Genomic DNA, 23,844 nt, shown 5'->3' with positions numbered 1-23,844 from the left:
GAATTGAGCCGTTGCTTTGAAAAAGTGATATATTTTTAATGACAAATTTCATTAAGGAATAAATATATTGAGAAGCAGTAGTTAGTAGTAAATGGTCTCACTTTCAAGGCAGTTGACCACTTCAAGTACTTAGGGAGTCTTTTTAGCAGAGACAATAGAGCAGAAATAGAAATAGACGCCCGTCTAGCAGCAGCTAATAGAACTTTTTACAGTTGTATCAAAATTTTAAGGATGAGATCACTTAGTACTGAATTCAAAATCCGTTTTTATCAGTCAACTATTGTACCAGTAGCATTATATGGATGTGAAGCTATTACATTCAGGAAAAAAGATGAAGAAAAACTGTTGATATTTGAAAGAAAAATACTAAGAAAAATATTTGGACCAATCTTCGATGAAAATGTCATGGAGTGGAGGATAAGGAAAAATGAAGAACTACGGGAGCTGTACAAACATAGTACCATTGTGGAAATGTTAAAGAAGAGAAGACTGAACTGGGCTGGTCATGTAGCAAGGATGCCGGAGAACAGACTACCCAAAATAGCATCCACTAAGAAATTAGAAGGAAAGAGAAGAAGAGGAAGACCTCGAATTAGGTGGATGGAGAATATCCGGGAAGATGCAGCTAGGATGGGCATCAACTCTGATTGGACAACAATTTCCCTGGATAGAAATAATTGGAAGAGGCTCGTAGAGCAGGTGTATGGTCGATAAGGCCTTAGCCACGTGTAAAGTAAAGTAAGTTAGTATCCCTAGTTCCCTATTTGGCTTTTAAGAGTTCAGGTCCCTTATTTGTACTGGGATTAGCTAGTGATACCACGTAATGAAATCGGACACATCTGTAATGCCAAGTTTCATTGCTAGTCCAGTGCAAAGTTTTGTACAATAGTCGTATCTCCCTCAATACCTTTCCTGTCAAGATTTATAGATTTTCTTTACATCTTGTATTTGGATTTTAAGAGTTGAAGAGCCTTATTTGTACTGGAGTTTGCTAGTGAAACCACACAATCGAGAGAGCTACTGAACAATAAATAAGCCAGCTGCAAACACATATTTAAACAAACAACTTGCATTGTCTGAAGATTTGAGTCCATTTCACGCGCAAAAGCAGCTGAAGATCACGTTGCGAAAATCGCAAAAAAAAAAAACAGTTGATTGCAGCCATGCGATATGAGATCACGTGATTTATATTACCTGACGTCCCGGACAGTGTGAATACACCTTGGCGTGACAGTACCTTGACAGCTAGTGTGAATTGTCCTTAAAAAGTTCTGGAAGCGTAATTTTCGTTCAATATTTTTTGAAACATCAAAAAATATTTACATATATTTGATTACATTTTTGCAATAGCTGTTTAAAACTTCCTACTTCCCTTACTATACAGCTTACTTTCTTTGTTTTCTTTTCAGTGTTATCGAATGTTTTTCCTGATGTAATTGTACGCTCATTTCTATCAATGTTTTGTACAGTTTGAGCGAGACCACCTACCATATTGCTGTAGGAGTATCGAATGCTAAATTATATATAAAATGTAAGAAAAGAATTCGATCATCAGAGATACAGTTCATTAATCGAAACTAACGACATTTTATCGATACATTATAGTTTGTAGCAGACGCCAATTTGTGTATGTACTTTGTGTTTACGTCTTGCGTCTGTATGACAGATGATGCAGAACTGTTGAATGTTATTGCATAAATATTTTGTTTTAAGTCAAATATAATACACAGAAGATTATTCCGTATGAATAATTAACTTTCGTAAAATCAGTGTAACTCAGATAGGTGTGTGTGAATTTGCAGTCATGTCTTAAAAATAATGAAGCACATTAATTAGAAATTTGCAAACTATTAAAACTGCATCGTTATAAGATGTCATTTTTCACCCACGTGTAATTCCTGTTCCGTAAACAAAACTTCCGTCTGTTATATGTCATATGTCACGCTGGAAGGTGTACCGTGCCCCGTTATCTTAATTACCTACACAAAACATATTAATTATGATGCTCATTCTCCACTGCAATTGATCTTCTTGGGCATCGAAATGAGGTTAATGTAAAAATAATCAGAAATACCATTAATGTGATCTGATTTACAGAGTCTGTATCAGAGCCTACAAGTAAACACGTAATTAAATGAAAATTCCCTTTAAAAAAGGCGGCTGTGTTTGCAAATATTGCAAGTATTTTGAAATCAACTTCTGATTTCTTATTATTTACAAGAGTGCGCCGATAATTGTCAAATTGGAGCCTTGTGTGCCATTAGCAAAACTACTCAACTGGTTTAGAGTGCTTATTTGCAACATTACTTCAGGTCAATAGTGATATTGCTTCTTGAGTTAGGCTAAGCTCAATAATTTATTTCATTTTTGTGAGAATAGATACACATTTTAATTCTGTCCTGTCAACTGGACATGAAACACAAATATTAGCAAACTAAGAAGCCATGTGTATATATTCTCATACTTCTGCAAAATATCATGCACACATCTTTAATGAAAATATAAAAGCTCATACTATCTTCAAATGTTTCACAGATATACAAAATGGGCCAAAATAATGTGGATGATGATGCACCTGTCATCTATGGGCTAGAATTTCAGGTAAGTATGTTCTCAACTATGAAGTCTTTTAATTATAATAATTTTTCACTGTCTACTAGGCATAATGACAATTTAGTTTCTTTCTGGGCTGAAAATGGTTACATATAAGAAGAAGAGGAACTATGGCTCAAACTTACCACACACCGAATGGATATGCACCAAGTAGAACTGTTCATAATGGGCAGGACCCTCTATGGTGTACAGTCACTGTAAAGAAACTGCATAGTAGGTGTAAAGCAAAGCATAGGACTATAGATAGAAAAGTGCTGAATGAAATGCATTTGACTGTCGAGAGAGCCTTCAGTACTTACCATAGCTGAATATTGTCAAATCATCTTTTGCAAAACCCAAGGAAATCCTGGTTGTATGTAAAGCTGATGTGCTTAACTCTATTTTGAAAAGTCCCTTTACAAAGGAAAACCCAGGAGAACTGCCCCAAATTAATCCTCATAGCCCCTCTCAGGGGACACTGCCTTATTGTAGGCACCTTTAGTGCTGTGCGGGAGGGTTTGCGTGTTCCGATGAAGCCGAGAGCTGTGCCTGTGGTAGTGTAGCTACTGGCAGGGTCACCCAAGCCAGATTGGTCTCGACAGAGGAGACAGACGAAGTGTGTCCTGCAACATAGGACAGGGGGCACTCTATAGGTGTAGGGAAGCCAACCCTCCTAGGGGAGTGAACCCTAAAAAATCCAGGTCCTCCAAGATGGGGGTTGGGCGTTGGGCTAACCACCTCATCCCAGAAAAAAGAGCTTGTTACGGAACCAAAGGACAAAGAAAGCTGGATGGATGTAAAGGGTAAACAGCCTTGGCAATGGAAACAGCACATGAATTGGTATTTAGCAGCATGGAATGTGAGAGCACTGAACAAGCCTGGAGGACTACAGAACCTGAAAAAGGAAGCGAAGAAATATAATGTGACAATGGCCGCAGTATAAGAAGTGAAATGGAAAGAAAGTTAAATATTAGCATCTGAGACACACACGCTGTTTTACAGCTGTGGAAGTAGAGGATATGGAGACACGTGTTTTTGGTTGATAATTCTCAAAATGCTGCCACATTGAACTTTAAGCCTGTTAGTGAAAGAATCTGCGTATTACAAATGAAAGCCTGTTTCTTCAATATATCCTTCATATGTACACATGTACTAACAAAGATGCAGAGTTGGTGGAAAAAGATGTATTCTATGAGCAACTGGAGCAGGCTATAGCAAGGCTGGCAAATCATGATGTTAAGATGGTTATGGGGGACTTCAGTGCTCAAGAAGGAAAAGAAATTGCATGCAGGAAAACAGCTGGTAAGGAGAGTCTGCATGAAGTTTTTAATGATAATGGTATCAGACTAATTGATTTTGCGGTGAGCAATAACATGATTATTAAAAGCACATGGATGCAAAGGAAGGATATAAGGAAAGTTAAATGGAGCTCCCCAGATGAGATCACAAAAAATCAGATTGATCACATACTCATAGATAGACGACATGCTTCAGATATATTTGAGGTGGATAGCTGTCGTGGTGCAGATGGAGATAGTGATCATTATTTGGTAAGAATCAAATACAGACAGAGGATAACCAATTATAGACAGACCAAGAAAGCTATCACGCCAAGGTTTTATGATACCAAGTTAAAAAATGATGAAAATGCAGTACAACAGCATAAAACTATCTTGACAAATAGGCTTAATGAAGCCAAAGAGTGGGCAGGAGATGATATTGAAGAAAGATGGAAAATGGTTAAAGGAATAATACATGATACAGCTGAAACTGTACTGGGCAGAAAGAAGCAATTGAGAACCCAGAGCTGGTTTGATGAAGACTGTAGGTGGAAGATAGAAGAAAGAAATGAGGCAAGAAAAAGAATGGTGCAGAGGAAAACTAGAGGTACTGTAGAAGAATACCAGGAGAAGAGAAGGGAAGCAGACAAGGAATGTAGGAGGAAAAAGAGAGAATTTGAAAAACGGTGGATTGATGAGTTAGAAGAGAGAAATGCTGCTAAAGAGACAAGAAAATTCTATATGAGGGTTAAAGATATAAGGAAAGGATTCCAACCCAGAGCAGTTTCCTGTAAAGATAAGGAGGGAAATCTGATTGGAGGAAAATAGCAGATTTTAGACAGACGGGTGGAGTATTTTGGTGAACTACTGAATGCAGAATCAGAAAATGAAGGTGGGGTAGATGCCGGTACGAAAGAAGAGGTAGAGCAGGAAGTAAACAGAGATGAAGAGCACCAGGGATCAGTAGCAGAACCCACACTGAAAGAAGTTAAAGTTTGTATCAAGACTCTTTAAAACAATAAAGCTCTGGGAGAAGACAATATTACAGCAGAAATGATAAAATATGGTGGAGAAAAACTAGTAAAGGTTTTGCATGAGATTATAGTGGAAATATGGTGGAAAGAAAATATGCTGAAACAGTGGAGTACAGCAATACTCTGCCCTATACATAAGAAACATGATAAAACTTACTGCGGGAATTACAGAGGAATTGCACTACTCTGTATAGTATTAGGAAAAATCATGGCTGGGCAGTTAAGAACATACATAGAAGAGTATCTAGGAGACTACTAGTGTGGTTTTCAGAACTAATAGATCCACTACAGACCAGATTTTCACTATCAGACAGATTCTTGAGAAATGTTATGAGAACAACATGGATGTCCACCAGCTGTTCATTGACTTCAAACAAGCTTATGATAATATCAAAAAGGATCAACTTTGGAAGGAATTGCAAGAGGCAGGAGTCCCTAACAAACTGATAACATTGGTTCAAATGACTTACAGAAGAACAGTGTGCAAAGTAAAGACCGAGGGCACTTTATCAAAGGCATTTGAAGTTAACCAAGGACTGTGACAGGGTGATGTGCTCTCCACTATTCTGTTTAATGTCGCCTTGGAGAGTGTAATGCGAAAGACACAAAGCAACAACCCTGGGGGAACACTGTTTAATAGAGTGACTCAGGAGCTTGCATATGCGGATTATATTGATTTGTTATGCAGGAGGAAACAGGACCTGGAAGAAAAGCTTGAAAAAGTAGAAAGGTATGGTGTGGAGATGGGGCTGACCATTAATTGATCAAAGACCAAGTATGTGTTAACATCTAGGAAAAGATATAGTGAAGGAGAAAGAAAACTTTGAATGGAAAAGAAATGAATGCTGTGAGAGCTTTAAATATTTTGGGTCACTAGTAACTGAGAAAGGGGGCTATGCTCCAGACTGAATGCTGAAAGGCATAATCAGTTTTAAATGATGATGATGATGATGAGTAACTGAGAATAATGACATGAGAGAGGAAATACATGCAAGGATTGCAGTTGGTGACATCAGCTACTTTGCACTGGTTAAAGTGTTTACAGCAAGGAGCCTTACTAGGAATCTGAAGCTGACAGTGTAAAGTACAGTAGTTAGACCTGTGGTGATGTATGGTTCAGAGACGTGGACTATGACACAAAATGATGAGGTGTTGTTGCTGAGATGGAAAAGGAATATATGGGCCAGTGAATGATAGGGATTTTTGGAGAATCAGAAATAATGAGGAGATCAGAGAGTTGTACAACAAACCAAATATCGTGACTGAAATAAAGAGTAATAGACTACATTGGTTGGGACATGTAGAAAGAATGGTGGAGAACAGCACAGTCAAGAAAGTTTTCAAAGGAAAACCTGGTTGATGTCATGTAAGGGGCAGACCGAGGACCAGATGGCTAGACAACGTGGAAGAGGGCTTGAGAAGGGAGTGAGAAGATGGAGAGCCAAGGCAGAGAAGAGTGGGTGGAGGTTGTCTGGGAGGCCCAGGCCCTACAAGGGCTGTAGCGCCAAGTAGTAGTAGCAGTAACCATCATCCTCGTACCACTGAAAAGATGAATTAAATAAGCATTAGTGTTAGTAGTGTCGAAAAATTGTTAAAACTGGACAAAGCTTCAGAGCCCAATGAAATTCCTATCAGATTCTATATTGAATTTGTGGCTGGGTTCCCCTCTTCTAACTATAATCTATCGTAGATCCCTCAATGAAAAAACCGTGCCCTTTAGTTGGAAGAAAGCACAGGTAACACCCACCTATGAGAAGAATAGCAGATGTGATCCACAAAACTTCCGTCCAATATCTTTCACATGAGGTTGTTGTAGAGTCTTAGAACATATTCTAAACTCACAACATAATGAGGTACCTTGATCGGAACAACCAGCTGCATCCCAACCAGCATGGATTTTCTGAAAGCATTGATCATGTAAAATCCAACTCGCACTTTTATCACATGACATACTGACAATTTTCGATCAAGGCAGTTACATAGCTGTAGTGTTTCTTGATTTCCAAGAAGCTCTTGACTCAGTACTGCACCTACACTTATAGTCAAAAGTTTGATCTTATGGTGTATCAAATAAATTTGTAACTGGATTGAGGACTTTTTGGTAGGGAGGTCACAGCATGTTATCTTGGATGGAGAGTTGTCGTCAGCTGTAGAAGTAACTTCAGATTAGCCCGAGGGAAGTGTGTTGGGACCCTTGCTGTTCCTGTGGTATATTACTGACCTTGTGAATAATATTAATAGTAACCTCAGACTTTTTACAGATGGTGCAGTTATCTATAGTGAATTATAGTTATATACAGGATGTTACAAAAAGGTACGGCCAAACCTTTAGGAAACATTCCTCACACACAAAGAAAGAAAATATGTTATGTGGACATGTGTCCGGAAACGCTTACTTTCCATGTTAAAGCTCATTTTATCACTTCTCTTCAAATCACATTAATCATGGAATGGAAACACACAGCAACAGAATGTACCAGCGTGACTTCAAACACTTTGTTACAGGAAATGTTCAAAATGTCCCCCGTTAGCGAGGATACATGCATCCACCCTCCGTCGCATGGAATTCCTGATGCGCTGATGCAGCCCTGGAGAATGGCATATTGTATCACAGCCGTCCACAATACGAGCACGAAGAGTCTCTACATTTGGTACCGGGGTTGCGTAGACAAGAGCTTTCAAATGCCCCCATAAATGAAAGTCTAGAGGGTTGAGGTCAGGAGAGCATGGAGGCCGTGGAATTGGTCCACCTCTACCAATCCATCGGTCACCGAATCTGTTGTTGAGAAGCGTACGAACACTTCGGCTGAAATGTGCAGGAGCTCCATCGTGCATGAACCACATGTTGTGTCGTACTTGTAAAGGCACATGTTCCAGCAGCACAGGTAGAGTATCCCATATGAAATCATGATAACGTGCTCCATTGAGCGTAGGTGGAAGAACGTGGGGCCCAATCAAGACATCACCAACAATGCTTGCCCAAACGTTCACAGAAAATCTGTGTTGATGACGTGATTGCACAATTGCGTGCGGATTCTTGTCAGCCCACACATGTTGATTGTGAAAATTTACAATTTGATCACGTTGGAATGAAGCCTCATCCATAAAGAGAACATTTGCACTGAAATGAGGATTGACACATTGTTGGATGAACCATTCGCAGAAGTGTACCCGTGGAGGCCAATCAGCTGCTGATAGTTCCTGCACACGCTGTACATGGTATGGAAACAACTGGTTCTCCCGTAGCACTCTCCCTACAGTGACGTGGTCCACGTTACATGGTACAGCAGCAACTTCTCTGACCCTGACATTAGGGTTATCGTCAACTGCACGAAGAATTGCCTCGTCCATTGCAGGTGTCCTCGTTGTTCTAGGTCTTCCCTAGTCGCGAGGCATAGGCTGGAATGTTCCGTGCTCCCTAAGACGCCGATCAATTGCTTCGAACGTCTTCCTGTTGGGACACCTTCGTTCTGGAAATCTGTCTCGATACAAACTTACCGCGCCATGGCTATTGCCCCATGCTAATCCATACATCAAATGGGCATCTGCCAACTCCGCATTTGTAAACATTGCACTGACTGCAAAACCACATTCGTGATGAACACTAACCTGTTGATGCTACGTACTGATGTGCTTGATGCTAGTACTGTAGAGCAATGAGTCGCTTGTCAACACAAGCACCGAAGTCAACATTACCTTCCTTCAATTGGGCCAGCTGGCGGTGAATCGAGGAAGTACAGTACATACTGACGAAACTAAAATGAGCTCTAACATGGAAATTAAGCGTTTCCGGACACATGTCCACATAACATCTTTTCTTTATTTGTGTGTGAGGAATTTTTCCTGAAAGTTTGGCCGTACCTTTTTGTAACACCCTGTATAATGAAGTAGTGTCTGAAACAAGTTACACAAATATTCAGTCAGATTGTGATAAGATTTCAACGTGGTGCAGAGACTGGCAACTTTCTCTGAATGTTCAGAAATGTAAAATTGTGCACTTCACAAAATGAAAAAGCCTAGTATCCTATGACTCTAATATCAATGAGTCATTATTGGAATCGGCCAACTCATACAAATATGAAATGGAATGATCACATTGTCTTAATTGTGGGTAAAGCAGGTGGTAGACTTCAGTTTGTTGGTAGAATACTAGGGAAGTGCAATTAGTGTACAATGGAGGTTACTTGCAAATCACTCGTGTGACCCATTCTAGAATATTGCTCAAGTGTGTGGGACCCATACCAAATAGGACTAACAGGGGATGATAATAATAATAATAATAATAATAATAATAATAATAATAATGGTTTATTTGTTCATAAGAACTTTAACAGTCATGGACACAGTCAGTCAGTACATACATGAACAATAATAATAGTTTAGTAGTAGAAATAAAGTACATACAACATTAAAAATCCTTGATGGACTACAAACATTTAGCAATTAACAGCTACTTTAATTTTATTTTAAATATGTTTCCTTTTAATATTTTTATGGTATTTGGCAGTCTGTTGTAAATAAATCTTCCAGCAGAAAATGGATTATGATTGGTTGCTTGAAATATTCTCTACAGGATTGACGTTTACTAATATTCACTATTATCCTAATTGCACTCTTCTGGGCTCTAAAAGCCCTATCCATGTATACCGTTGGTGCCCCACCCAAAAACTCAATACCATATTGTAGGTGGAAGTGTATAATACCAAAATAGATTTGTCTTAAGACTGGTGATGCTATTATGCTAGAAAGGCGTTTTAGCAGGTAGGTATTACACAAGATTTTTTTACACATGTAGCTGATGTGCTCCTTCCATGTAAGATGTTCATCAACTATAATACCCAGGAATTTATGTTTATCAATTGTTTCAATTGATAACTCTGGCTCAGTATCCACTTGTCTTGATTTGTAATTTAGCATAAACTCTATTAGAATTGTCTTTTCCTTATTTAATGCCAATTTATTTTTAGTCATATATTCTGTGATGAGGCTAGTGTTCTTCATATTATTTTGCACTGCTAGCTGTTTTGTAGGGTCCCAGCTTATGAAGGAGGTGTCGTCGGCATAATTCACAAGATCTGCATTTTTTGGAATTATTATATCATTGATGTACACAATGAACAGAAAAGGCCCAATAATACTTCCCTGAGGGACTCCACCATTAAGAATTTTATAAGATGATTTTACTGTTTGTATAAGTCCCCCGGTTGTATGATACAACTTAACACAGAACATATGCAGAGAAGGGCAACACAAGTTGTCACAGGTTTATTTGAACCAAGGGGAAGAGTTACAGTGATGTTGAAGAAACTGTACTGACAGTGTCATGAAGATAGATATAAATTATTCCGAGAAAGTTTGCTACAAAGTTTAAAGAACCAGCTTTAAATGATGATTCTAATAATATACTACAACCCCCTATGTATTGCTCACATATTGATTGTGGGGACAAGATCAGAATAATCACAGCACATACAGAGGCATTCAAACAATCATTCTTCTCATGCTCCATACTTGAATAGAACGGGAAAAAATGCTATTAACTGGTACAATGGGACATATCATCCGTCTTGCATGTCACTGTGCTTTGAAGTTTGTGCATGTGGACATAATGAATTAGACATTGACTCATGTTTAACATATCTGTATGGTATTACAGGAGTCAGCAAAGAAGTAGAAAGTATTTAAATTACATAGAATGATAAAAAAGTTTGTTTTTCATGACGATTTTTTCGGCTTTATTTGTGCTTATTTTTATGTTTCCAGTTGTGCACTTGGCTGTATTAAAAATAATTTAATCCTTACGTGAAGTAATTTACATAAAGTTTGTGGGGTTAGTAAGCAACATGATGTCATGCCACTAGACTGATGGTATTATTAACATGGAGGAAATAAGCACCTTAAGAGAGAGGTAGTGGTCGAGGTCGTTAACAATGCAAAAACTTAAGCTACACAAAAATGAACAGGAGAGCCATGGGAACAAGAGCTTTTGATCGTTCATGTTCTTCTATCAGACCACAAGGAGAAAAATGAGGTTTTCATTGGAGATGTTAATGTAACTAAAGAATGCAAAAACTGTCCTGACATGTTCATTGGTTTTGCCAACTCTCAAACTGCCAGCTTCCAATCTGACCTGCAATGATTCTGTCTGTGACAAAAGTGCTTACGGTGAAGTCAATGGTCAAAGCGGAAAGGCAGGATCACAGTTGTTTTATATGCTTGTTATTTCCACTAGACCTAAATAGGTGTGATAGGCATACAATTCAAACCAGTCTCCTCCCCCCTGCCCTCCTCCAATGGATCAACGTTTCTGCTAGACCAGTGTAAGCACCATTTCTGCTAGACAAATGTAAGTCTAGTAGACAAAATGAGCTAAGCTAATAAGGGAACTAAAAGCATAGTAATTAAAACACACAAATGACATGATTATAACTGTAGCATACAAACAAAAACATCACAGTGGCATCTACATAATACAGATGTCCCACTTTTCAGAGTATTACCTGATCGTGGTAGTGTTCACTAGAAAATGTTTTTTTCATACACAGTAATTTACTTAATGGTGCTCATTGACTTGGTAGGTCATGTGCCGATTTCATTATTCTGCCTCCAGTAACAGTTATCTTCAGTGCCTTTCTGCCATAGGTCTTTTATGAATACATGCAGCCACCCACATGTGAGTAACATATCCTGCCCATCAAAATCTTCTTACTTTCAATTCCTGGACAGTAGGGTGTTGCATCATTTGAGATTGTTCCTGGCTCTTCTATTTCTTGAACCATGAGTGTCATATCAAATACCCTAGTGAGCTTTTCAATACATTACACTACAAAATTTTGTTATCAATTGACTTGTTAATCAAGTGATCAGATCAGTACAGTACAATAGTTGTGCATTATATGCTTTCACTTCATTTTCAATGAAAGTAGTGCATGAGGTCACAATCTGCCCCATCGTTCTCTATCTCCAGGTTTTAGTTGCAGCGACTGAGCCAGGAGCACTGTAGGATAGATGCCTCACTCTCTCCACCAGCTCTGCTTTAGGCTTTGCCAAGGCTGTGATACCATCTTCATATACTTATCTATAATAATCATATCATGAGTTGTCCATTTTCAGAGGAGCACCCATAAGAGGAAAGTGTTCTGTGTGCATGTGCAACATGAATAACAAAGTCCTAGTGGCAAACATCACGTGTCTTATTATTAGTTTGATAAATAGCCCAATATTTGTAGTTCAGGCTGTAGCATCAGAGCCAGCTGACATGTACACAAACTGTCATGATTCCTTGTGACATACATATAGTACAGGTTCCACCATTCAGACTGGCATCTTTCACATTTCTGTTTATTTCATGGAGGACTTTTCAAGCACTGTGTTGAATGGAAATGGTGAAATAGCATCACCTTGTCAGAAATCTGAGTTTATGTTAAACTTGTTGGATGTCTCAATGGTATTTTGCCTTAGCTCTTTATTTATTTAAATTGATCTGATTAGGGCCATCAGACCCTCTCTTACATCAGACCAGGGTTTCACATGTGCAAAACATCTTTTAGATCATAGTTACCTGAGAAATAACAATTTTAGTATGACAACTAGTCTGGGGCTGTAGTGTGAGTAAATTATACTGACTGTGAATGATTAAAGTTAATACTGGCACTACTTGTTGTACTACTGCAGTTGTCATCACTGATAGTGATAATAGTAATAATAAAAATAATGGCAATAATAAAGAGAGTAACAACAAATGTCATAGTAGCAGTTATAACAAGAATTTACAGGTGTACAAAATAGGTGTTCTCTAATATAGTGAGTTCTGGGGAAAAGGAAATTTAAGGAGACAGCACTCGTTAAGAATACTGTGAAATAAGGAAGATTACGTTGGAAAGAGGGATGTACAAGCATAACAAGTTCATATAGGGATAATGGTGATCCTTACTATTGCTTTAGTAACTATGTCATTAACCATTTTCTGAAGCTGGAGATGTTATTCAGTTCCCTAATATAATGTGGGAGGTTATTCCAGAGTCTGGTTCCTGCTATTGAGAAGGACATCAAGAAAATGACAGCTCTTACCTACAGCGCGCATCTATTACCATGCATATTTACTACTGTATTCTGAAATTGATGGCAAATGTATAATACGAATGCATGTTTGCTGCTACAAGAAGCTGAAAGAATAGTATATCTTGAAAGAAAGGGATAAAAAGGAAGTACAATACTAGTCATCAGCTTTGATCGCTGAAGTAGGAAACATGCAACATTGTAGATATGTGGCAACTAAAACATCATGTTAGTGTAACTCTTCAGGCTTTCCCGGTGATCTAATGACATCTTGGGTTGTCGGGTGTTCTGCCGGATATCAGCGTCGTACTTGCATGATACTTCGGTCACGTAGCTCATAACCTTCATCAGGTGCGACCTGAGACTGCTCCTTGAGTGGACCTGGTCCAGTATTTATGCCTATGGTTTTCCCCCTCCACCAACGGCTGCAGGTGCTTCCTCTGTGGTCTGCGCCCATTCCCTGCGACCTGCTGGAGCGTTGCTGCTTCGTTTTCTGTCCGCTGTGGTTCTAGGTGTTCCCTCTGCGGTCCGCGCCCACCAAACCCGCTCCTGGGGTTTCATCTACGGTCTGGGGTACCAATCGTTCCCCCTGCGGTCCGCGCCCACTCACCACGACCTGTTGGAGCGTTGCCGCTACGTTTTTCGTCCGCTGTGCTCTGGATGTTCCCTCTGCGGTACGCGCCCACCAGTCCCACTTCTGGGTGTACCATCTTCTGTCTGGTGCGCCTGGCAGTCCGTCAGGGGCTCATTTTCCATCTCCATGTCTCTGGTTCTTCTGTTTGTGTGAATGAAACCCCCCAGGAGCGGGTTTGGTGGGTGTGGACCGCAGAGGGAACACCTAGAACCGCAGCGGACGGAAAACGGAGCAGCAACGCTCCAGCAGGTCGCAGGGAATGGGCGCGGACCACAGACGAAGCGCCTGCACCTGTTGGTGGAGGGGGAAGGCCATAGGAATAAATACTGGACCAGGTCCACTCGAGGAGCAGTTTCAGTTCGCACCTGATGAAGGTTACGAGCTACGTGACCGAAATATTGTGCAAGTACGACACTGATATCCGGCAGAACATCCAACAACCCAAGATGTCATCATGTTAGTGGCTATTTTTTTAAATGGGCCAAGCTACAGATCAGTCTGTCACCCCAACCAGGGTTTTTTGTTGTTGTCACATTTTTTGACTTCACCAACTCACAATCAAACTATCACCTTCCAAACTATCCTAGATCTCTGGCTAAGCAACCAGGTCAGTCTGTCACCATAATTAGTTTTCTTCCTCTTTCATGTTCATTGGCTTCACCAAGACACAACCAAGTGTCACCTTCCCACTTAACTTTGACCTTGGGCTAAGCTACAGATCAGTCTGTCAAAAAACTAGGATTTTTGCTTTCACATTGGTTGGCGTCACCAAGCTAACAATCAACTAGTGAAAAATATATATCAAAAGGAAATGTCACAGCAACCATTAATATTATGTCACTGGTCAAAGCTGATGACTAGTATCGAACACTATGCTTGAGCCGAAGGAAGTTGACTGGTAGGAACATTGTGCAGTGAAAAGCACTTTGCTATAAAATAAAATTTTGCTACTTTCTTGGAAAACTGCCTACGTGTTTTTAATGAAACTTTCCCCCTTATTGTACATCATAGAAAAGTAGGAAATAAAGTAATGTGGATTACTGAAGGACTAAAAATCTCTAGTGCAAGAAAAATACGGCTACATAGGGAACTAAAACATAACAAAAGTTCTGATTTTTTACCTATGTAAAAGATTTTAAAAAAATGTTGTAATGGCAGCCAAAGAACTGGCAAATAATAGATTTATATTGGATAGTGAGAACAAATCAAAGGCATTAGGGTTGGCGATCAAAGCTGAAACAGGTGCCACAGGTAGAGGCCATGATACTTCTGAAATCAAGGTAGATACTTCAAAATGGAAAACCATTTCACATGGAGTACCTCAAGGTTCTGCCTTAGGTCCAATTCTGTTTCTGTTTTACATAAATGATCTGTCACTTAATATTGAGTGTCACTCAGTTTTATTTGCAGATGACACATCTTTAATAATTGAAAGTAACAGCACTGATCAAATTCCTCAAACTGTATTAAATACTTTAGAAAACATAGATACCTGGTTTGATTTAAATGGGTTAAAATTAAACATGGAAAGACTCAGTTAATGCAGTTTAAAACAAATCCAGCTAAATTAAATGATCTTCCGGTCGGTCACAGAAACCAGGATTTGCAGGAAGCTAGCCATGTGAAATTCCTAGGAATGCAACTAGATAAAAATCTATGATGGGGATCACATATACAGTACCTTGCAAATAAATTAAATAGCCTAGCATTTGCAAACAGGATGTTGTACAATGCTACCAGTATGGGCATAAGAAAAGTAGTATACCACAGATACTTTGAGTAATTAACAAGGTATGGAATTGTATTTTGGGGCAACTCAAATCATAAGTGTCGAATACTAAAACTTCAGAAAACCATCTTTAGAATTATGCACAATGTAGAGTGAAGAAAATCATGTCACCCACTCCTAAAAATCAAAGTATATTCAGTGTTCCCTCACTGCTGCGACAGCACCAGCAGCAGCGAGTACTGTTTGTATAAAGCGTTTATTTTGCATTTTGTTTACGACCTTCCACTAAGGAAGGGATTCTATTTGTGTTTATCTGCTCTGCATAGTAACTAACAGTTCTTGATAAAACTTTACGTAGTTTTCGTGTTAGATTTCTTAGTGTTTTCTTGATCGTTTAGAACAGAAAGTGCCCTAAAACCGTCTTTTGTTTGTTTCGCGGCCGTTAGCCACTAGTCACCTGAATCAGCAGTTGTCTTGTGACAGCCAGAGCGACAGCACCAGCAGCAGCGAGTACTGTTTGTATAAAGCGTTTATTTTGCATTTTGTTTACGACCTTCCACTAAGGAAGGGATTCTATTTGTGTTTATCTGCTCTGCATAGTAACTAACAGTTCTTGATAAAACTTTACGTAGTTTTCGTGTTAGATTTCTTAGTGTTTTCTTGATCGTTTAGAACAGAAAGCGCCCTAAAACCGTCTTTTGTTTGTTTCGCGGCCGTTAGCCACTAGTCACCTGAATCAGCAGTTGTCTTGTGACAGCCAGAGCGACAGCACCAGCAGCAGCGAGTACTGTTTGTATAAAGCGTTTTTGTACTTATTTGCTGCGCTTAGCTTTTAAATAGTTTTTCTGGGAAAACCTAGCGTAGTTTTCGCGTCTCGTATTTCAGTGAGTGTTTCTTGATTATCAGAGTAGCTCATCAGAAGATTATCTTGGGAATTTGTCACCGTATAGAGTAGGACAAACATAGTCATGTGTAGGGACTGTGGTTGTTGTGAGCGGACGCAAGGAGAATTGGCCACTCTTCGGGGGCAGGTGGAGGCTTTGTCTGTTAGGCTCATCGAGCTCGAGGCGCAGGCGTCGGCTCGTAGTGGCGTTGGGGCAACTGTGGTGAGACCTATGCCTACTTCGGTGGCCTTGGAATCACATGGAACCCCTGATGTCGCTGCGTCTTCCGGCAGTGAGCATCTTACCGGTCAGCCATCACTCCAGGGTGAATGGCAGACAGTGGTGGGCTCGCGCGTGCCTGGCCGAAAGGCGAAGGTGGGATCTGGCCGCGTGGCAGCTGCCTTACCCCTTTCCAACAGGTACGGGGTGCTTCCTAGTGGTGATGACATCGTTTCCGAGCCACCACAGGGTGCCTCGCCTGTTGGGCCAGTGGCCGATTCTCCGGCAAGGTCCCGACAGTCACAGAGGGCGGGCTTATTAGTTATAGGGAGCTCCAACGTTAGGCGGGTTATGGAGCCCCTCAGGAAAATAGCGGGTAGGTCGGGGAAGAATGCCAGTGTGCACTCGGTGTGCTTGCCGGGGGGTCTCGTCCGTAATGTGGAGGAGGCCCTTCCGGCAGCTATTGAACGCACTGGGTGTGACCGGCTGCAGATAATAGCACATGTCGGAACGAATGACGCCTGCCGCTTGGGTTCTGAGGCCATCCTTGGTTCCTTCCGGCGGCTGGCTGATTTGGTGAAGACAACCAGCATCGCACGCGGAGAGCAAGCTGAGCTTAATATCTGCAGCATAGTGCCCAGAGTCGATCGCGGTCCTCTGGTTTGGAGCCGTGTGGAGGGTCTAAACCAGAGGCTCAGACGACTCTGCGACTATAATGGTTGCAAATTCATCGACCTCCGTTATTGGGTGGAGAACTGTAGGGCCCCCCTAGACAGGTCAGGCGTGCACTACACACCGGAAGCAGCTACTAGGGTAGCAGAGTACGTGTGGCGTGCACACGGGGGTTTTTTAGGTTAGAGGGACCCCCCCTTGGGCGAAACGATAAAATACCTGACGGCTTACCAGAGAGGACATTATCATCGTTGATAAAGAATGTCCGTCCTCAGAGACCAAAAACAGGAAAAGTTAACGTAATATTGGTAAACTGCAGGAGTATCCAGGGCAAGGTTCCTGAATTAGTATCTCTTATTGAAGGAAATAGTGCGCATATAGTATTAGGAACGGAAAGTTGGTTAAAACCGGAAGTGAACAGTAACGAAATCCTAGACACAGAATGGAATATATACCGCAAGGATAGGATAAACGCCAATGGTGGAGGAGTATTTATAGCAGTAAAGAATTCAATAATATCCAGTGAAGTTATTAGCGAATGCGAATGTGAAATAATCTGGGTTAAGTTAAGTATCAAAGGTGGGTCAGATATGATAGTCGGATGCTTCTATAGACCACCTGCATCAGCAACCGTAGTAGTTGAGCGCCTCAGAGAGAACCTGCAGAACGTCGTGAAGAAGTTTCGTGATCATACTATTGTAATAGGGGGAGACTTCAATCTACCAGGTATAGAATGGGATAGTCACACAATCAGAACTGGAGCCAGAGACAGAGACTCTTGTGACATTATCCTGACTGCCTTGTCCGAGAATTACTTCGAGCAGATAGTTAGAGAACCAACTCGTGAAGCTAACGTTTTAGACCTCATAGCAACAAATAGACCGGAACTTTTCGACTCCGTGAATGTAGAAGAGGGTATCAGTGATCATAAGTCAGTGGTTGCATCAATGACTACAAGTGTAATAAGAAATGCCAAGAAAGGAAGGAAAATATATTTGCTTAACAAGAGTGATAGGGCACAAATCGCAGAATATCTGAGTGACCACCATCAAACGTTCATTTCTGAGGAAGAGGATGTGGAACAAAAATGGAAAAAATTCAGAAACATCGTCCAGTACGCCTTAGATGAGTTCGTACCGACTAAGGTCCAAAGCGAGGGGAAAGATCCACCGTGGTATAACAATCATGTACGAAAGGTACTACGGAAACAAAGAAAGCTTCATCGTAGGTTTAAGAGTAGTCGAATCATAGCTGATAAGGAAAAGCTGAACGAAGCGAAAAAGAGCGTAAAGAGAGCAATGAGAGAAGCATTCAACGAATTCGAACATAAAACATTGGCAAACAATCTAAACAAGAACCCTAAAAAGTTTTGGTCGTATGTAAAATCGGTAAGCGGATCTAAATCCCCTATTCAGTCACTCGTTGACCACGATGGCACCGAAACAGAGGACGACCGAAGAAAGGCAGAAATACTGAATTCAGTGTTCCGAAACTGTTTCACTGCGGAAAATCGTAACACGGTCCCTGACTTCAGCCGTCGCACGGACGCCAAAATGGAAAATATTGAAATAAACGATATCGGAATTGAAAAACAACTGCTATCACTTAGTAGCGGAAAAGCATCCGGACCAGACGAGATACCCTTAAGATTCTACAGTGATTATGCTAAAGAACTTGCCCCCTTTCTATCAGCAATTTATCGTAGATCGCTGGAAGAACGTAAAGTACCTAGCGACTGGAAGAAAGCGCAGGTCATTCCCATTTTCAAGAAGGGTCATAAATCAGATGCGAATAATTATAGGCCTATTTCGCTTACGTCAATCTGTTGTAGAATAATGGAACATGTTTTGTGTTCTCGTATTATGACGTTCTTAGATAATACAAATCTCCTTCATCATAACCAACATGGATTCCGCAAACAGAGATCATGTGAAACTCAGCTCGCCCTATTTGCCCAAGAAATTCACAGTGCCGTAGACACTGGCGAGCAGATTGATGCCGTATTCCTGGACTTCAGGAAGGCATTTGATACGGTTCCGCACTTACGTTTAGTGAAAAAAATACGAGCTTACGGAATATCGGACCAGGTTTGTGATTGGATTCAGGATTTCCTAGAAGAAAGAACACAAAATGTCATTCTTAACGGTTCAAAATCTGCAGATGTAGAGGTAATTTCGGGAGTACCGCAGGGAAGCGTGATAGGACCTTTATTGTTTACAATATACATAAATGACTTAGTTGACAACATCGGTAGCTCCGTGAGGCTATTTGCAGATGACACGGTTGTCTACAAGAAAGTAGCAACATCAGAAGACTCGTACGTACTCCAGGAGGACCTGCAGAGGATTAATGCATGGTGCGACAGCTGGCAGCTTTCCCTAAACGTAGATAAATGTAATATAATGCGCATACATAGGGGCAGAAATCCATTCCAGTACGATTATGCCATAGGTGGTAAATCATTGGAAGCGGTAACGACCGTAAAATACTTAGGAGTTACTATCCGGAGTGATCTGAAGTGGAATGATCACATAAAACAAATAGTGGGAAAAGCAGGCGCCAGGTTGAGATTCATAGGAAGAATTCTAAGAAAATGTGACTCATCGACGAAAGAAGTAGCTTACAAAACGCTTGTTCGTCCGATTCTTGAGTATTGCTCATCAGTATGGGACCCTTACCAGGTTGGATTAATAGAAGAGATAGACATGATCCAGCGAAAAGCAGCGCGATTCGTCATGGGGACATTTAGTCAGCGCGAGAGCGTTACGGAGATGCTGAACAAGCTCCAGTGGCGGACACTTCAAGAAAGGCGTTACGCAATACGGAGAGGTTTATTATCGAAATTACGAGAGAGCACATTCCGGGAAGAGATGGGCAACATATTACTACCGCCCACATATATCTCGCGTAATGATCACAACGAAAAGATCCGAGAAATTAGAGCAAATACGGAGACTTACAAGCAGTCTCTTTGGTGTAGCATATGTGCCAACTGAATGTTTTGGTACTGGGTTTCACGTTTCACTAGTGATGTAATGCATTTTGCATCAACTGCATCTAACCAACTGTACAAATGAATATGCAGTGCACCACATAGTACACTCAGTCAGAGTATGCAACAAAAACAGTGCCTGTGCATTACCGAGCAGTGCTATTGTCTCACAACCACCCTTTGCACTGAATCACAGGTATTTTGATGACATTGCTGACCATCTACACTACTTGAATTTGGAGAGTATTACTGGAAAGATTAACTGATATTTCATAAAAAGAATGCATTTCTAACAGGATGTAAAAGTATTACGAGGGTTGCCCAGAAAGTAGTGCACCGCATTTTTTTCGTCAACGATTCTTTATTGAACGTAATGAGAATTACACATATGGAAGAATGGAGTTTTATCTACACACCCTATTTTTCCACATAATCTCCATCCTGTTCTATGGCCTTCCACGAGCACAAAACAAGGGCGTGTATGCCCTGTTGGTACCAATCCTTGTCCTGCTGGCGGAGCCAGTGCTTCACTTTGTGAATCTCCTCCTCATAATCTTCAAATTGTCTTCCACGAATGGCATGCTTTAATGGCCCAAACAAGTGGAAGTCCGAGGGGGCTAGGTCAGGTGTGACAGCCATGAATGGTCTTCCCGACCACTGTAAATCGTGGAGCTCCGCCGAACCACCTTCTGATGACCTCACCCTCCGTGCCCAACAACTAACTGTACTTCTGTCGACAGCAGATGCTCCACAGACTGTGCACAAGCCTTTGTTAATATTCCTTTCTGCAGTGAGAAATTCAATGCCAACACGTTGCTTGTAACATACATCACCTACAGACACAATTTTGAAACAGTCCTGCAGCTACACTACTTGTCGGAAGTGCCAAAAATGTGGCATGCTCACTCAGGAGACTTCATATAATACATACGTAACATTTCGCATTCGTACCATCGTTTTCAGCTGAGAAAAAAAATTTCTGGGCAACCCTCATACTTTGCTGATATCAAGGTCAAAAGTATGAATAAATATCAGTGTTCAATATGACAAAAAGATGTAATGCTTGTTGACAGCAAAAAACTTTGATGAAATTAAGAAAGAGTTTCATCAAGTGTTTTGCTGTGAGTGTAGATTATATGCGACTAATGAAGAGTCAAAAAGAAAGACGAAAAATACTCGGGTAGTTTCAACATGTGCCTATAGAGAAGATGCTAAATTGAAAAGGGCAGTTTGAATGGTGAATGAAGAAGTACTTATAAGAATGGGAGAGCAAAGAAAACTGTTGGTAGTTATAAGAATGAGGAAACATCTTGGCTGGGACACAAATGTAAAGATTTGTATGCAGTGAAGAATCATTGATGGAAAGACTTCGGAGGGGGAGAGAGGGAGGGGGGGAGATTACAACAGATGTAGTTACCTGAAGATTAAGGAAGAGCCACAGGACAGAGGAAAGCAGAGACCATCCTCAAGATAGATACACCAAAGTTAAACATAAATTTAAGTCATGTTGTAATAGCTATTGTCGAAAATGAAATAAGATTCTGAATCCATATATAAGTAAACAGTCAACATATCCTAAACATAGTGCATGTTAACAGAAAATGGTATTACCACTATCTTTTGAGCTCTTGCTCTTTTTCTAGCAAAGGTACACACAATCTCACACACACAACCATGTAGACACCAAAACACACATTCCCATGGCTACAGCAGTACTGATTATCGATTACTGAGAGTAGTTGCTCGTGCTGATAGAGATGGGGAAGGAGAAGAGTTGTAAGCAAGCAGCAAGAAGGGATAGTGTGGGACAGGTCTTTGACGGGTGACTCGGCAGTTGCACAAGACAAAGGAGTACAGTCACTGAGTCATCTGTCGAAAGACTTCACTCGCCCTATCTTGCCACCCCTGCTGGTTAGCTGACCAGTCACTAATATCACATGTGCAAAATAAAGAAAATTAATTTGACCTAGTAAAAGCAATGTATTTTTCCTCATTTTTTTGGATAAAGAAAGGGGGAATATATGAGAGATACTTTTGAAAACACCTAGAAAATTAAAAATGGAATATTGTATATTGGCAAAGCAACAGGAGGAAAAGGGTAAATGAGTGACAATTAAATTCTGTGCATATTTATGTTCTACTTGCATATTCATGAGAGACTGTAACTGCTATGCTACTTGATGGTACAACTAAGATGTGGTAGATATTGTAAAGTTTGGTTTTACATAAGTAACTTTAGTGAATATGGGTAGGGTAATTAGGTAAGTGTCATATTATAAACTCAATGATCTGGGATTCAATTCCTAGTTAGTCCTAAGCTTTTGTCTGTCACTTATTTAATCTTTGCCAATAATTTGTTTAAGTGAAAATTTGCAAGTTTCACTGTGGTCCACAGTCCAATAAGAACTATAGGTCCCATGTAACTGGCAGAGGAAGTCAGTTCAAAGATCTGAAGAAATTATGAGCATACCATGGACCATTCTTAGTACATCACTGAGGTGTTCACAGCATATACGTCTCTCATTAATTTTGTACTAATTTTTATTTTCTTAGTTTTTGCCACTCAACCAGATTTTGGAGCATACTGATTATTCTGGAAATCTAATACACAATTTGGTGTGTTTTTTTTTACTTATTTTATTGTACCTCAATAACATACATAATTACATTCATTTCACATTGTAATTAATCAAATATGTATAATCACCATTGTATTTTGACTTCAGCTTCCCATGCATATGATTTACAATGCTTTGCCATTCAGCCTGTAGTTTCTTATTGGAGGAACCACAGAATAGACAATGTACAAACATAACATTTCAGAACCTGCGTATCTTACAGTGAAATGTTGGACACAGGAATATGATACAGATTAGAAAAATATATCAATTATGACAAACATCAAATTGTATTTCTGGATGCTTTTGTCAAGGCTGATAATATGACATGTTTTTGCTATTAAATTATACTACACAAGCATATATACACCGTTTTCCATTGCTGCAAGTGTGACGTTAGTTGAGATATGTTTTCATTAAGTGTTTTAGCAGTGAAGGTTAATATTTAAAAATATGAGTTGATACTCACTGGACAATGTGCACCACCACTTCTTGCTAAACACTAATATTCTTAAATCTTCATCCTTGTGTTTTTCATATTTCTTCCCATTTTCTGACACTGAAAAAAGAAATCTTTCAGGTAAAGTGCACTTACGGTGTATCAGGCTCTTCTGCCATGTGTTGTTATTGGTAATTGGTTTCCATCAGTCATAACCAATTGGATGATAGTATACAGTAGCCGGTGAGAATGATCGAATCTAGTGATTTCTTTCAGTGGAATATGCAAATTGTTTCATTTTCAATAAGGGAGTAGGAAAGAAAACTACATGTGCTGACAGAAAGACCGACCTGTAGCAGAGCCCAAGGCCTAGGTTAGGTTGGAAGTAAGATTAGGATTTAATGTCCCCTCGACAGTGAGGTCAATAGAAACAAGTGATAATTTAGTTGTGAGTTGGTGAAGCCAATGAATCTCAGCCCCAAAATACGATTGCTGTTGTAGATTACTGTTCAGCATAGCCCAAGATACCCGTCTGTCATGGCAATATCATACTTGTATCCCTTATTTCTGATTTCACTGAAAATTCCAATGACGTAGTTAAATTCTGATCTAATAGAACAAAATACCAGCCAACTTTGTTTACATACCTTAGAAAATTATGAACAAGCATTCTGAACGGCTAACTGACAGCCA

The 23,844-nt window shown here is 40.1% G+C and overlaps 1 protein-coding gene across 3 annotated transcripts in view; it reads left to right on the top strand.

The window, feature by feature from the left end:
* The first annotated feature begins 1,548 nt into the window (after nt 1-1,548).
* Nucleotides 1,549-23,844, top strand: part of LOC126416753 (EARP-interacting protein homolog) — a 50,176-nt gene continuing 27,880 nt past the window's right edge. Inside the window, exons 1-2 of one of the 3 annotated variants that reach the window (XM_050084596.1) lie at nt 1,549-1,784; nt 2,536-2,601. In XM_050084596.1, coding sequence (XP_049940553.1) covers nt 2,545-2,601 — 57 coding nt within the window. In that variant the 5' untranslated portion in view covers nt 1,549-1,784; nt 2,536-2,544. Of the gene's footprint in view, nt 1,785-1,963; nt 2,049-2,535; nt 2,602-23,844 lie in introns of those variants that run through there. The other 2 variants (XM_050084594.1, XM_050084595.1) reach the window with 2 other exon arrangements.

Source organism: Schistocerca serialis, chromosome 8 (genome assembly GCF_023864345.2).
Source record: "Schistocerca serialis cubense isolate TAMUIC-IGC-003099 chromosome 8, iqSchSeri2.2, whole genome shotgun sequence".
Lineage (NCBI taxonomy): Eukaryota > Metazoa > Arthropoda > Insecta > Orthoptera > Acrididae > Schistocerca > Schistocerca serialis.
The sequence above is the reverse complement of the archived record's forward strand: the minus strand, read 5'-3'. Positions and strand labels throughout refer to the sequence as shown.